Source organism: Leptonychotes weddellii, chromosome 1, assembly GCF_054177405.1.
Source record: "Leptonychotes weddellii isolate Sample4059 chromosome 1, ASM5417740v2, whole genome shotgun sequence".
In the NCBI taxonomy this organism is placed as follows: Eukaryota; Metazoa; Chordata; class Mammalia; order Carnivora; family Phocidae; genus Leptonychotes; species Leptonychotes weddellii.
Window position 1 is genome coordinate 8,439,603 of NC_138369.1, and position 13,968 is coordinate 8,453,570.

Here is a 13,968-nt window from a genome sequence, read left to right on the forward strand (position 1 = left end):
TCACATCAGGCTTGAGGTGGCGGGAGGCCTTGTTCGAGAGGGAGCAAGATTTGAACCTCAGTAGGCCAGGAAGCTCCGGCCTTTGACTGGAAGCCTGGTGGCCCACAGCCAGAAACCTCATCAGGCGGAACGGGTTGGGGCGGGGGGGCGGGGGGGGGCGGGTGGCCCAGCCAGGCTCCTAATTCAATTTGGAGCCCGAGGAGGATGGATTTCAGCTGCTACATTCTTTCCCAGCCTTGGCTCACCCCCTTCTCCCACCCCAAAGCTGAAGCCACCACACAGGTCCAACAGCAGATAGATTCTTTATGTTCAAGACAGCAATTCAGATACAAAAGCCCACCGCCATCGTCCCTCTTGCCCCTTCTGTCTGGGGCTGGGCTGAGGGCGACACAGAGAGCAGGGGAGGGAGGGAGGTTGGGGGTTCACAGCAGACTAGTGTTTCAAATGTGGAGGTAACAGACTCCGAAGTGAGGGGGCTCCTCTCTGGGTGGGGCATGGGGGGAGGGCATTATTGCATTTGCTGAGGGGGGGCATGCCCCCCTTCTGCATTCCCTGCAGCAGGAAACTAGGGAGGTCAGGACCCCCAAACAGGCCCCAGGGAGATGAGAGACCAGTTTGGCAGCTGATGCAGAAAGTGTTGGGGGTGGGGGTGGCCGCACAATCTGGCTGGTCCCTCCCCCCCCACCCCCTGCGCCTGACCCGGCTGAGGTAGGTGGGGAACAGGGCAAGGGGGGACCGGGGACCCCAGCCAGGGTGGGAGCTGGGGAGGGGTGGTACCGATTGGAGTGGGGCGGAGGCCCGGCCCCACCTCCACTCTGCATCGTCCTTGGGCTGCTGAGCAAGGTCCAAGCCGGATGCTGCGGTCCAGGCCATGGTGGCCCTCCCACTGGGGGCTCCCACCAAGCGGAGCCAGGTCACTGAGAGGTCTGGAAGGGGGCCTAGAAGCGGCCGACCTTGGCATCCCCAATGGCACCCCAGACGTCAAAGACGAACTCATCAGGGAAGGCAAAGTCACCAAGCCGTTCATCCAGGGCCTCGGCTAGCTCATCCGGGTTCCTTTTGTCCTTTCCAAGCTCCACCATGGTGGCCGCTGGACAAGGGTGGGGGGCGGGGCACAGAATGGAAGCACAGATGACAGAGGTACTCAGGGTAGACCCAGCCCCACAGGACCCAGAAGCCCCTTCCCCAAGGCTCGCGCCCATCCCCAGATCCAGGCGTCCCCACTCACCCAACTCCGTGTCCCTGATGCCCATGTAACTCTCCAGCAGGTCATCTACCTTCTCAATCGCCTTCTCCTCAAAGGCTGAGGGCTGGGGGGGGTGGGGGAGGGCGGGGTGGGAGGAGGGACAATGACATCACAATAATGTGAATATATTTGTAATTGTACTTAAGTGCGGGATGCTCTTTTCACCACTTTACATGTATTAACCCATAGCTCATCCTCACAACCCTGTGACAGTATTACTATCCCCCTACTTTACAAACAAGGAAACTGAGGCCCGCCTACCCAACAGAGGTCCCAGAGCTGCTACGTGGCGGAGGTAGATTTGAATCTAGTGTCCAGAGCCCCTCAGCTAACAGAGGATGCAGCCACCTATGGATGCCCAGGGAAGGAGGGCTGGGGCCGGGCTAGAACACTCACCACATCCTCTACTGTGGCGGGGCCGCGGGATCTGAGCCGGAGGGTCCCTCGGCCAGTGCCCAGCTGGGGGCCAGAGCCAGGGCGGCCACCCCCTGAGCGTACACCGATCATGTCTGTGGGAGGCAGGGAAGGGGTGAGGGTCTGGGAAGCCCAATTCCAGCATGCCCTGGGCAGGACCCCAGGCAGCCTGGCCTCAGATACCCCCTTCTACCTTCTCTAAGTTTCTGCAGGCTCTGGGGAGTTGGGGCCTGAGGTGACCCCGGGAGGGCAGGACTCCTGACTCCGGCTTGGCATGGATGGGGGAAGGACAGCCAGGGGCTGAGAATGGAAAAGGCTGGAGGGGAGACAGAAGGGGGCCCTGTTCCCAGGGCCTGAGGGACAGGAAGGGGGTGGGGCCTGGGTCTTGAGCTGTTCTCCCCAAGGCCAAGGGGATCCAGCTGCGGGGCCAAAGACCAGCCCTATCTGCCTGGGGAAGTGTTTGAGAGTCCCCCACCCCCACCTCAGGGGCCTCAGGCCCATTCCAGAGAGTTAGTGAAGTCAGACGGAAAAGTGGGGGTGCAGGAACAGGGCAGCCAACCCTGGCTTCTCAGGACTGGAGGGGCTCGCCAGGGTTGGGGGCGCTTGGCTGGACTAATGGTTCCAGGAAGCTGGGTGTGGGGGCAACTTCCTCCTTGTCCTCACCCTCCTCCCAGGCTGGGCGGAGAGCCAGCACCCCCTCCCCAGGGCAAGGCGGAGCCCCCCCCACCCCTTCTACTGCAGCTGGCTGGCCTTGGGTGCCACCTGCTGGTGTCTCCCTGCCACTGTGGCCTGAACCCAAGAGAAGAGCAGTGGTCCAGGAGGCAGCCCCCTCACCAAAGGCCTTGCGGGGCTCTGTGAGCTTGAGCGTGAAGGTGCGGCCTCGGGGCAGCTCCTTGAGCAGCCGGGCCACCTCGTAGTGCCGGCAGCCCAGCAGACTCTGCCCGTTGATGGCCTCAATCATGTCACCCACGCTGATGAGCTGGATGTGGTCAATCACGCTTCCCTCCTTAATGCGCTGTGGGGAGAGGAGCTGTCAGCCCCCATGGCTCTGCCCTTGGATGCCATGGCCCATCCTTACCCTCAGGACTCCGGGTGCCCCATGCACCCCAAGCACCTTGATGAAGGCATAGCCGGCCCCGTTGTCAGTGATGGTGAGCCCCAGCGCCTCCTCTGACTTGAACACCTCCACCTCCTTGCGCTGCCCCTTGACGTGGGCAAAGATGAAGTCCTCCAGCCCGATCTGGCCTCCCAAGAGCTTGTCCATGTCCACTTTGTGGGTGTTGAGGGTACAGAACATCACCTGCATGGGCGGGAGACACTCAACCCTCACCTCCTTCCCCCGCCCTTTGCTAGCAACCACCTGAGGGGGAACGGGGGGGAGCTGGGAAAGGGCTGGGGGTCCCCACCCCAGAGGGGCCCCCACTAGGATGCAGCTCTGCTGGGGCTGGGATTTCTGTCCTAGCAAAAACTCCCTGCGGCCCCCAGGGCACAGAGCCTGGCACACAATGGGTGCTCAGTAAGGGCTTGTGGAATGAATGAAGGGGCAGAGAATACCCCCCACACCTACTGAGACCCCCGCATCTACTTCCTGCTCAATCCTACGGTGGCCCTTTTTGCCTCCCTTCCTTCAGCTCCCAGGTCCTCCGGGTAAGGCTTCCCAATGCATCACAGAGAAATGAATCTCGCATCTGACCTCCAGACCCCGTAATCAACTGGGGCGCAAGCCTCCCGATGCATGCTGGGAAGGTCACATCCAGCCCTGGCCACCCATTTCTGCAGGCCGCTGGGGCACGGGCCTCCCGATGCCTGAAGGGCGCTCAGCACCCAGGCTTGGCCTCCGGTTCCCCGTAAGTCACTGGGGAGCAGGCCCCGGCATGTGCAGCTCCAGCGTCTGAGCCGCCGCTCCCGAGCAGGAGGCACGCCCGGGCCTCAGCCCTCCGTCAGGGACCCCGGGGCCCGGCTCCCCCGCGGGTACCTCGGCAGCTGGCAGCCGGAAGGCCTCGGCGATCTTGCCGTACAGCTCCTTGACGTTGGTGAAGCCCTCGATGCGGCCCGTGGGACTGCCGTGGGCCAGCTGGGTGTGGAACACGAGGCGGGGCCGCAGGGCCGGGGGAGGGGGAGGCAGGCCCATCTGGGGCCCCCCTGCCCCACCCCCACCCAGGGGCCCCGGCTCCCCCACGCCCAGCCCCCCACGGCCTGGCTCCGCCTCCTCATTTTCCACCAGAGGCGGCGCCTTTTTCCGCCGCCCCAGTCCCAGCGGCATGAGCAGGGAGACGCGCGGGCACGCTCAGGAGATCTGCAGGGCAGGAAAATGGGCTCAGGGCCCGGGCAGTGGCCTCGGGCCGCCTCTCCCACACTATTAGCACCCTACTGGCCTTATGAGATATTTAGAGAACAGAACAGCCTCGGTTGGAAACCCGGGCCCAGCACTTACATACCTTGTACAGAAGTAATAATGGCAGCTGTTACCTACTGAGACCCCAAGCAAACTGCGCTGTGACCTTCCTTCATCCTCACATCGCATTGGGACGTGGGGACTATATTATGTTATGATTATGCCCATTTAACAGATGAGAAAATGGAGGCTCAAAGTGGTTACATTCCTCTTTATTTTTCTATTGGCACTGACACTCACTAGTGCTGCGCTCCAAAAATTTCTGACTCTCCCTTCAAAATAAACAGGCGGGTGACACTTGCTGACCTCCCTGTGACTGGGCAGGCATATGACCACTTCTAACCAATGCGCTGTGAGACACATGATGTTTCTGGGCTGAAGCATTTAATCACTGGAGCAAGAGACTCCGGGGGATCTATATCTCCCAGGCAGGCTGCATTTGATAATGAATGGGACCTCCTGCTGAGCTGCAGTGACGTAGCAGGAACAAAAAAAATAAGCCTGGCGGAGTTCGGCCACTAAGATTTGGGGGGTTGTTTGTTACTGTAGCAAAACCTGTCCTGACTGATTTACCATTTTTCTTTCCTCTTTGTTTTCTTTTCTCTACCTCCATTCTCTGTTTCTTTCTTCCTCCCTCCTTTCAAACAAATATTTTTTGCATGCTTACTGTATTCCATGCACCACTGTAGATACTGCCTTCAGTAAGATAAGCAAGGTCCGTGACCAGGGCCACTCTGTGCAGTTACACAGGTTGTTCACTGTGCAAAAGCACCAGACCAGGGTTGCAAGTGGGACTGAAATTCAGCCTGTGCTCTGCTTGCCGAGCTACATGCCGAGCTGATGTGTCTGCCGGGAGGAAGGGCTGCCTCCTTCCAGTTCCCTCCTAGGTGCCACATATGCTAGCCGGGGCTCTGTCCATGCTGTCCAGAGCATATATATAATCCAGAGAAGATGCACAGTGAGCAAGCACATGTGTAAAAGTCTAATGTGATTTCTATTCGTGCTATGAAGACAATCAAACAAGACAAGTTCTTCTACAGACAAGGTCAAAGAGGGCCTCTCTGAGCAGGTGAAACTGAACCTGAGACCAGAGTGACAGGAAGAAGTATCCATACGAGGATGTGAGGCAAGACGGCTCCAGGCAGAGGGAACGGCCAGTACGAAGGCCCTGAAGTGGGGACGTGCCTGGTGTGTTTGAGGAACAGCGAGGAGGCCTGTGGGGTTGGAACAGAGTGCTAAGGGGGACAGCAGGAGGAGGTGAGGGCAGGGAGGGGATCGGGCAGAGCGAGCAGGGCCTCGTGCGCCCAGGGAGGACTTAGGCCTTTGCTCTGAGTGAGGTGGCGGCCATGGGAGGGTTCTGAGCAGACTCTCAGGCTCACAGATCAGCAAGAGCCCACTGTAACCGCAGTGCAGCGAGCAATGAGAGACCGAAGAGGTGCGATACAAGAGGTGACAGGGGGTGTGAGGGGTCGACTTTGCGGGCCTTCCAGACTGGGAAAGAGTTCAGGTTTCATTTCGAGTCACACGCCCAAAGTCACAGAAGCCAGCTGCACTCTCGGGTCTGTCTGATGCCCATGCAGAGTGGCTCCCTAAACAACTCCATCTCCCTGGGCCTGGGATGTCTGCTCTGCAAGTGGGGACACTCCACCCACCTGGCCAGGTGAGGTGAGGATCCCATCATGCCAACTTCTATTTTTTGTGTAAAGGGGACTTCCTGCTCCCTCCTTTAAAGCCTCTTCCTCCAGGGGGCCGTCCTGGATTCAGCCAAACCCAGTGCGCTGCACCCACTCTCGTGCCTCCATTTGTTTGCGCCCACATTCATTCGTCTGTTCTCCCACACCTCCTCCAGTAGCACCTGCTCCAGCCCCCAGCGTCTCTCACCTCCACTAGTGCAGTTGCCTCCTCCGAGTCTGCAGTCTTCTGCCCTCGCCCTCCACGGCCTGTGTCAACACAGCAGCCAGAATGATCCTGTAGAACGTAAGTCACGTCACACCTGTCCTCTGCTCCGACCCCTCCCAGGGCTCCCACCTCCTTCAGAGTAAAAGCCAACGTCCTCCCCTCTACCCACAGGCCCTAAAAGATCTGCTCCCATCACCTCCCTCCCCTCCCCTCCTCCCACCCTCCACCTTGCTCGTCCCTCCCAGGCACACGGGCCTTGTCCCTGCCCCTCTGGCACACCAGGGGCAGCCCAGCCTCAGTGCTTCTGCACTTGACTCTGCCCTCTGGCATCCCCACAACTCATTCGCGCATCTCTTTCAGGTGGGATATATGTTTCATCCACTATTCTTGTTCACTGTTTTCTGAAAGGGCAAGGAATTTTGTCTGCCTTATTCATCCCTATTTTCTCAGGGCAGAGAACAGTGCCTGGTGTGTAGCAGGTGCTCAATAAATATTTGCTGAATGACTGAATGGATGACTAATCCTAATATTCATTGGCCCACCAGTCCCTGTGCCTGGCTCCAGGGAGAGAGAGGGGCAAGGCTGTAGTCCCTGCCCCAAGGGGGTCTTGTCTCACCAGCAAAAGCACAAGCCCCACCTCTGTGGTCCTCATCCTTTGCTTCCCAGCATAGCGCTGGGGACAGGGTAGGTTGCTCCATCTACCCACATAGACACAGAGTATCTCCCTCACCTTTCACTGTGGTTTTGTTTTCACTCCCTTCATAATCAAGGATGCTGAACAACTTTCTTTTTTATTTTTTTTTATTTATTTTATTTTATTTTTTTAAAGATTTTATTTATTTATTTGAGAGAGAGAGAATGAGAGACAGAGAGCATGAGAGGGAGGAGGGTCAGAGGGAGAAGCAGACTCCCCGCCGAGCAGGGAGCCCGACGCGGGGCTCGATCCCGGGACTCCAGGATCATGACCTGAGCCGAAGGCAGTCGCTTAACCAACTGAGCCACCCAGGCGCCCTCAACTTTCTTTTTTATAGGGTGGGCAGGGAAGGGCAGAGGAAGAGGGAGGGAGAGAATCTTAAGCAGGTTCCACTATCAGTGTGGAGCCCAATGCGGGGCTTGACTCACGACCCTGAGATCATAACCTGAGCTGAAATCAAGAGCTGGATGCTTAACCAACTGAGCCACCCATGTGCTCCATGCTTAACAACTTTTAAGACATTTATTAACTGCTTGGATTTGTCCCTTTGTGAATTGCCTCTTTAAGTCTTTGCCCATTTTTAAAAATTGTACCGTTTGTTTTTTATTGTAATGCCTGTCTTTTTTCTTATTGATTTGTGGGAACTCTTTATATATATTCGGGATACTAGTCTTTTATTGGTTACCTTATCTCTCTATTCACAGCACCCATCACAGTAGGCATTTGCTGAATACTTGACGAAAAACAAATTCTGAATGAATAAACCAATGCTGTCTCCTCAGATTATTTCATCGCACTCAGCGATGCTTAAAAAGAAAAAAAAACAAAAACAAAAAACAAAAAACAAAATCCCAAACCCCTCATCATCACCTCCTCTGGTTCTCCTTCTGCTGCCCCTCACATATCTTAGTAGGATGCTGCGAACATGAGTCTGGAACCTGGCTTCTCCTCTTACTAGCTGTGCGACCTTGGGCAAGTGTCTTAACTTCTCTGAGGAAATCATATATGTGCCTGGAACAGTTCCTGGCACGTGAGAAGGGTTCCATAAATGGTGATTTTTTTTTTTTTAACTACTATTTCCATCTGTACCACCTTTCAGTCAGTTGACAAGATTCAAACTTCCTCCTTTACCCAGGGCCTCCACATCCTGATCACCAATTCCCAACCTCCTTACTCTGCCTAGGCTTGCTGCCCTGGTTCAGGCGCGTTTCCACGTCCTCCCCTGTGAGGAGGGAATAATGGTAGTGAGGAAAGTAAGTGATTAATGAATTTGCCTTCCAGACTAGAAGAGGCAGGGTGGCCTGGGTTCAAATCCCACCCCTGCCACTTACCAGCTGCGTAGCCGTGGGCAAGTCACTTCATGTGATGGGGCCTCAGTTTTCTCATCCGAAAAAACAAGCGGAATTCCTGTCTCTCAGGGTGCTTATGGGAAGCCAAAGAGATTATGCATACAATCTGATTAGCATTTTGTCTGACATTTGCTATAAGGAAACTGTTACTATCATGGTCATTATTATTATGGCCTCCTCCCCTGCCCCATCCAGGAACATCCCAGTCCACTTTGCCTGAGGAGGCCTAGTCTAGGCTACCTCCTCCAGGCAGCTTCCCTGGCTTGCCCCAGCCTGTTGGAACCGCCCCTGTGGTCCAGACGGCTCAGGCCCATGAACTTAATTACATGTTGCCCTGGCAGAACTCTTGTCTTTCAGTCTTAGGCTGCTATTTCACTTTGTGTCTCTATTTTAAAATGTAAACCAGATCGCGTCACTCCCCGGCTTCGAATCTTACGATTTCCCACCTTACGGAGGAAAAGCTCCACACTCCTTAATATGAGTCACAGACCCCTGCAGAACTGCCACTTTGACTGCAGCTGGTGCCCCAGCCACGCTATTCCAAGCTCCGTCTAGCCTCAGAGCCTTTGCCTGGGGTGGGCCCCCTGCCTGATCTTTGCAGGGCTACCTCCTTTTTTCATTTAGATCTTGTCTCCAAAGTCACCTCCTCCAAGCCACCCCCCTTACCCACAGATTCTACCATACCACCCCCTCATATTTTATTCACAGCACTTTTATTCATAGCACATAGCACTTACTACCATCTGCAGATACCTTCTTTATTTACTCGTTAACTTGCTTGTTGCCTGTTTCCCCCCAACTAGAATGGCAGCTCCCACAGAGCAGGGATTTTTGTCTTGTTCACTATTGTGCCAAGAACAGTGCCTGGCACATGGTAGGTGCTCAATAAATGTTTGTAGAATGGATGAATGTGCCTTCTGTCCTCATTCTGACTACTCTCTGAGCCCTCCTATCCTCAGAACATGCCGGGAGTTGCTAACTGCCACCCCCTCCCCAAGTTCCCAGTCTCCGCTCAAACCTGAACATAGGGTTGGAGGAAAAGAGTGTCAGCCTGGGCGCCAAGCGCATTGGCTGGAATCCCAGCATCCCCACCCTCTCTTCCCTGCAAAGGGCCTGAAACTAAACAACCCCACAACCACGCAGAATCACAGCGGGGGGCAGCAGGAAGTGGGGAAGGGGGTTCCTGGGAGCTGACATAAGCTGGGGGAGGGGGGCCACCACACCCAGCCTCCCCTTTCTAGTAGGATATTGCTTCGGAGAGGAGGGCGGGAGGCCTCTGATTCACTCTTGAAAAACCGGCTCCTGGGTGTTTCCGGGGAGAACGCCTACTGCCCAGGCCTCAGCCCAGGCTTCCCAGGGGGCCCAGGGGGCAAAGGATCCCCGGGCCCCCATCTCCCCTGCAGGTGTCACTCCCTACTTAGAACTTAGGTATTCAGTCTTTGTCTTTCCAGCTCAGGGGAGGCAAGGTAGGGCTGGTGTCTGGTGACCCCTTCGGGGGAAAGCAAAGAGCAGCAGGTGTGGCCCACATGTGTGCATGGTTGGAAGTGGAAGCAGCAGCAGGGCAGCGGAGCGGGTCAAGAACACCTGAGCCACGGAAACACTGGGCCACTGAGCCACGGAGCCATCTAGTCTAGTGGCTGAGACTCCAGTTCTGGACTCTGAAGCACGGGTTCGAGTTCCCGATCTGTCACTTACTAGCTGTGTCACCTTGAGCAAGTCACTCCACCTCTCTGGGTCTGTTGCTTCACCTCTAAAAGAAGTAACAGCACCTCCCATAAAGTGTTTAGACTCAGTGATACGCATGGTAAATACCTGACACAGAAGCGTTCAAAAAATGCTAGCCGGAGTGATTTTTTCATTATTATTATCGGGACCTCGGTCCTCTCCAGGTCCCTCTAGGCCCTGGAGGATTGGGACGAGGCCGGCTCCAGGGAGGTGCCCAGGCAGGGCTCAGAAATGCCGACCCCGCGCCCGTCCCCGTCGGGGCGGGGACTGTACAGAGGAGCGCAGGAAGCGGGGTGGGCTGTCGACCCCATCCCAGCGGCGGGAGGCGTTTGACCCTGCGCCGGGCGGGGCGATAGGGGCCTCTCTGGGAGGGGGCCTCGGGCATCCTGGAGGCCAACCTAGACCTCCAGTCCTGTCCATGGGGCCGGCCCCACCCCGCTCGATCCGCCGGATCCCCGCTGCTCTGCGACCCCGCAGATCCGCGCTGGGGTCCCCGGGAGCGGCCGCGCCGCGCCCCGCCCGCGGGGCCACTCACCTGCGCCGCCGCCGCCACCCCGCGCGCGCCCGGCTCGGCCCTCCGCAAACTCCGGCCCGGGCCTCTCCCGCAGCCGCGGCCAGGGAGGGCGGGGCCCGCGCCTGCGCCCCGCCAATCAGGAGCGGCCGTCCGACGTTCGTAGCCAATCCGCGCCGTGCCGCCCTAGCCCGGGTGGGCCCGACGGAAACATTCCAGAGGGATCCCTCCGCCTCGCCTGGCTCTTCCCGACCCCCCCGCACCGCGGCGCAGTGGACCTTCCCACCCCGCCTAAAGCCGCGGCAGGCTGTACCACCGCAGGGCGCGGAGGGGGGGACCTGAGGCTGGGCCCCTGCCAATCGCGGGGAAGGAAGGAGACGAGCAACCAATGGGAAGCTGGGTCCCCCGGACCACGTGCTGTTGGCTCAGTGTCGGTCTGGGGTGTCCGGGATGGTAAGGGGCGGGAAGGCTGGTCGTGGGAGTCAGGTGACCGGGGCTAAGTTTCGGGCAGAAGCAAACTCCCCACGTCCGGAAAAGCTGACCCTTTAGGAGACCTGGGAGGGGGCCGAGGGTAGCCCCCAATCCAATCCTCCTCCCGGTCTGCCCCTGCCCCAGCCCGGCCATCCTCGGAGCGGATAAAAAGAATGCATTCATTCCAGGCGGGCGAGCGGGCGGAGGATCGAGATGAATAGGGAGGGTCCCGAGTGTCCCTGCTTCCTGGGGTGTACAATGGACAAGGGCATTTGTTCATTCATTCATTCATTCATTCACTCGTCAAATATTTCATGTGCCCCTGCTCCGTGCCAGGCGCTGTCCTATCTCTACAGATACTTCAACGAGTAAGCTCAATGTGCTTCTGATAGAGGTAACAGCGCGTGCGAAAGGCCTGGAAGCCGGACCGAGAGATACAGCATATTTTGGGAGAGTGCAATATCCTAGGAGCTAGCAAATCTGTATGAAACGGTGCATGGAAGGGAAGACAAGGGCGAGATGGACTGCTCGCTTGTTGGTTAGACCAGCGAATATTTACTGAGCACATATGTGCTAGGCTTCAAAGGGTACCCAGCCAATCCAAGCCTCTGCCCTTTCATGACGCTGTCTCCTCCACCTAACTGCCCCCCCCCCCTCCACCCGCACGCCCGGGTCCGGAGACTGGCACCGAGCAGCGTCTCAGCGCCCACGTGTGAATGAGATGACAGGTGATCTCACCATCCTAACTGGGATTTCTCAGGCAGGAGTAGGTCCAAGAAACAAAGACAAAAACGCACCTCGTGCAGACCAGGACTCTCAGTTCCCAGACAGGTGAGATTTCCTTGTTCGGCCTCAAAGCCGGCCGCTGGGGCAGTTGGGGTTGGACCAGGAGCTTGCTGTGTCTTCTGGGAATTGTAGTTCTCTAATGGCTGCGACTCTGCTCAAGCTTCATTGAATGACTGGGTCTCTGCAGTGCCCAGGGTGAGCTGTTGTGCATCCCAGCCCCGGCAGGTCCTCCGGAGCGGCGAAGGGAAAGAGGAGAGCGGGGCCTGGGCTTAGCCTCTGAGGGCTGCGAGTCTCGCCCCGCCCAGCCAGCAAACACTGCCACTGCCTGGGCAACAGGCACAGCTATTGTCCTTCTCTTCCTGTTCTGCTGACCTCTGCTATCCCCACTGAGTGATCAGTTGCAATGGCTGGGCCAGTGTCCTCTGTGGGACTGTAACCACTGTCCTGCTTGCGCCTGGCATCTGAGCTGCCCTCTGCACACCCTGCAAAGGACAGTATGTGGGGCCACGGGGACCGCAGAGTCCTGAGCAGAACCCACCGGAATCCACCTGTTGACTGATGAGGAGTCCCCAGGGAGGGGTGAGGGGGTTGCCCAAGGGCACAGAGCAGGCCACCTCTAACCAATTTTATACTTCAAGAGGCTGGGAGGCCCAGCTGCTGAGGAGCTCAGACTCAGTGCTACCTCTGCTCCCTTTGGAAAAAATAATCTGGAACGACAGCTAATATATGCAGAAGGGAAGATTGAGTTAGAAAATCCCCATTCTGCAGCCAGTAGAGAAATAATTAATTCAGGTGAGGCTAATCAGTGGAGGAAGTAGATATTCACACAGTCTCAAAGGACCAGCCCACAAATTACTTGTTAATTACAGTGGGGGAAGGATACCTTGGTGGAGAAACCTGTCACAACTTTAACCAAGTGATCAAAACTAACATCACTAGTTGGGCGCCTGGGTGGCTCAGTTGGTTAAGCGACTGCCTTCGGCTCAGGTCATGATCCTGGAGTCCCAGGATCGAGTCCCACATCAGGCTCCCTGCTCAGCAGGGGGTCTGCTTCTCCCTCTGACCCTCTTCCCTCTCTTGCTATCTGTCTCTCATTCTCTCTCTCTCAAATAAATAAATAAAATCTTTAAAAAAAAAAACAAAAAAAAACTAACATCACTAGTGATGGGACAGGTCGACCTCACATACCCCTTGCCGTGATGTACTGAGGACACAACATCACTTGCAAAGCACTTGGTCCTGCCCAAAGTGTTCAACCTGGATCTACTCATGAGGACATAACCAGATACTTCTGATTAAGGGACTTTCTGCCAACAAACAAACAACCCAAAACCAAAGAACAAAAACCAAAAATGCCTGGACTCTTCAAGTAGATCTATGTCAGGAAAGGAAAAATCAATCCATTAATTGAATGAATGAATGAATGAATGGAATGCTGGGGAACAGTTCTAGATTGAAGGAGACACAGGTGACAACCAAAATGAATGTATGATCCTTGATTGGGTCCTTGATAAAAATTACAAAAAAAAAAAAGGATAGAACAGCTATGAAAGATATTCTTGGGATGATCAAGGATATTTGAATGTGGAGTAGATATTAGATAATACATCCATGTTAAATTTCCTGAATGTGAGCATTGTACTGTCATTAGATAAGAGAATGTTCTTATTTTGGGGAGAAACACACTGAACTATTTAGTGGTAAATTTGTGATGGCTGCAACTCCAAATGGCTCACAAAAAATATATGTATATATTTTATATACACTATCAAAATACGGTATACATTAATATTAATATAGAGGAGGGATGGAGAGAGGGAGCGGGAGGGAGAGACAGTGCATACACCTGAGCACAAATGTGGCAAGGTAGTAACAATTGCCACCGAATCTAGGAGAGTAGTATGTGGGTATTCATTTTACTATTCTTGTGAGTTTTCTATGCCTTTGAAAATTTCAAAATAAACATTAGGGGAAAATATCCCCAATTTCCTCCCATCTCTGGTACAACACTGTAGTAGGCTCAAAGTGCCCCTTTTTGTGTGTTTTCTTGAAAATGTGCATTGTTTTTTTCTTTTAAGATTTTATTTATTTATTTGACACACAGAGAGAGACACAACGAGAGAGGGAACACAAGCAGGGGGAGTGGGAGAGGGAGAAGCTGGCTCCCCACTCAGCAGGGAGCCCGATGCGGGACTCGATCCCGGGACCCCGGGATCATGACCCGAGTGGAGGGCAGATGCTTAACGACTGAGCCACCCAGGAGCCCCTGAAAATGTGTATTTTTTTTTTTTAAGATTTTATTTATTTATTTGACAGAGAGAGACACAGTGAGAGCAGGATCACAAGCAGGGGGAGAGGGAGAGGGAGAAACAGGCTTCCCGCGGAGCAGGGAGCCCGATGCGGGGCTCGATCCCAGGACCCTGGGATCATGACCTGAGCCGAAGGCAGACGCTTAACGACTGAGCCACCCAGGCGCCC

The 13,968-nt window shown here is 55.6% G+C and overlaps 1 protein-coding gene and 1 long non-coding RNA gene across 5 annotated transcripts in view; one reads left to right on the forward strand and one right to left on the reverse strand.

The window, feature by feature from the left end:
• Positions 1-286: 286 nt before the first annotated feature.
• On the reverse strand, positions 287-11,763 carry GIPC1 (GIPC PDZ domain containing family member 1). Of its 3 annotated transcripts, XM_081814109.1 has the most exons (10): positions 10,258-10,415; positions 7,980-8,070; positions 5,937-6,023; positions 5,144-5,269; positions 3,636-3,956; positions 2,775-2,960; positions 2,495-2,675; positions 1,643-1,755; positions 1,229-1,310; positions 287-1,090 (listed from the first exon to the last, which is right to left on the reverse strand). In XM_081814109.1, the coding sequence occupies exons 5-10, from the start codon at positions 3,921-3,923 to the stop codon at positions 939-941; spliced, it is 1,002 nt and encodes a 333-aa protein (XP_081670235.1). In that variant the 5' UTR covers positions 3,924-3,956; positions 5,144-5,269; positions 5,937-6,023; positions 7,980-8,070; positions 10,258-10,415; the 3' UTR covers positions 287-938. The 3 variants fall into 3 exon arrangements, with proteins under 3 accessions (XP_081670235.1, XP_081670228.1, XP_081670220.1); XM_081814102.1 differs by lacking the exons at positions 5,144-5,269; positions 10,258-10,415 and adding an exon at positions 11,502-11,763; XM_081814094.1 differs by lacking the exon at positions 5,144-5,269.
• The window catches only part of LOC145720518 (uncharacterized), a 10,689-nt gene continuing 8,065 nt past the window's right edge, over positions 11,345-13,968 (forward strand). For both annotated transcript variants that reach the window (XR_014143522.1, XR_014143524.1), the window contains exon 1: positions 11,345-11,535. This is a non-coding gene — a long non-coding RNA (uncharacterized LOC145720518). The remainder of the gene's footprint in view (positions 11,536-13,968) is intronic.

What these genes read in the sequence shown, in the direction of transcription:
- GIPC1 (XM_081814102.1), bottom strand. Translation starts at nt 3,923, where the DNA reads ATGCCGCTGGGACTGGGGCGGCGGAAAAAGGCGCCGCCTCTGGTGGAA. An exon ending in CCGGCTATGCCTTCATCAAG is followed by an intron (nt 2,676 to 2,774) that starts GTGCTTGGGGTG and finishes CTCTCCCCACAG; the next exon opens with CGCATTAAGGAGGGAAGCGT. An exon ending in AGAGCCCCGCAAGGCCTTTG is followed by an intron (nt 1,756 to 2,494) that starts GTGAGGGGGCTG and finishes TGCCTCCCACAG; the next exon opens with ACATGATCGGTGTACGCTCA.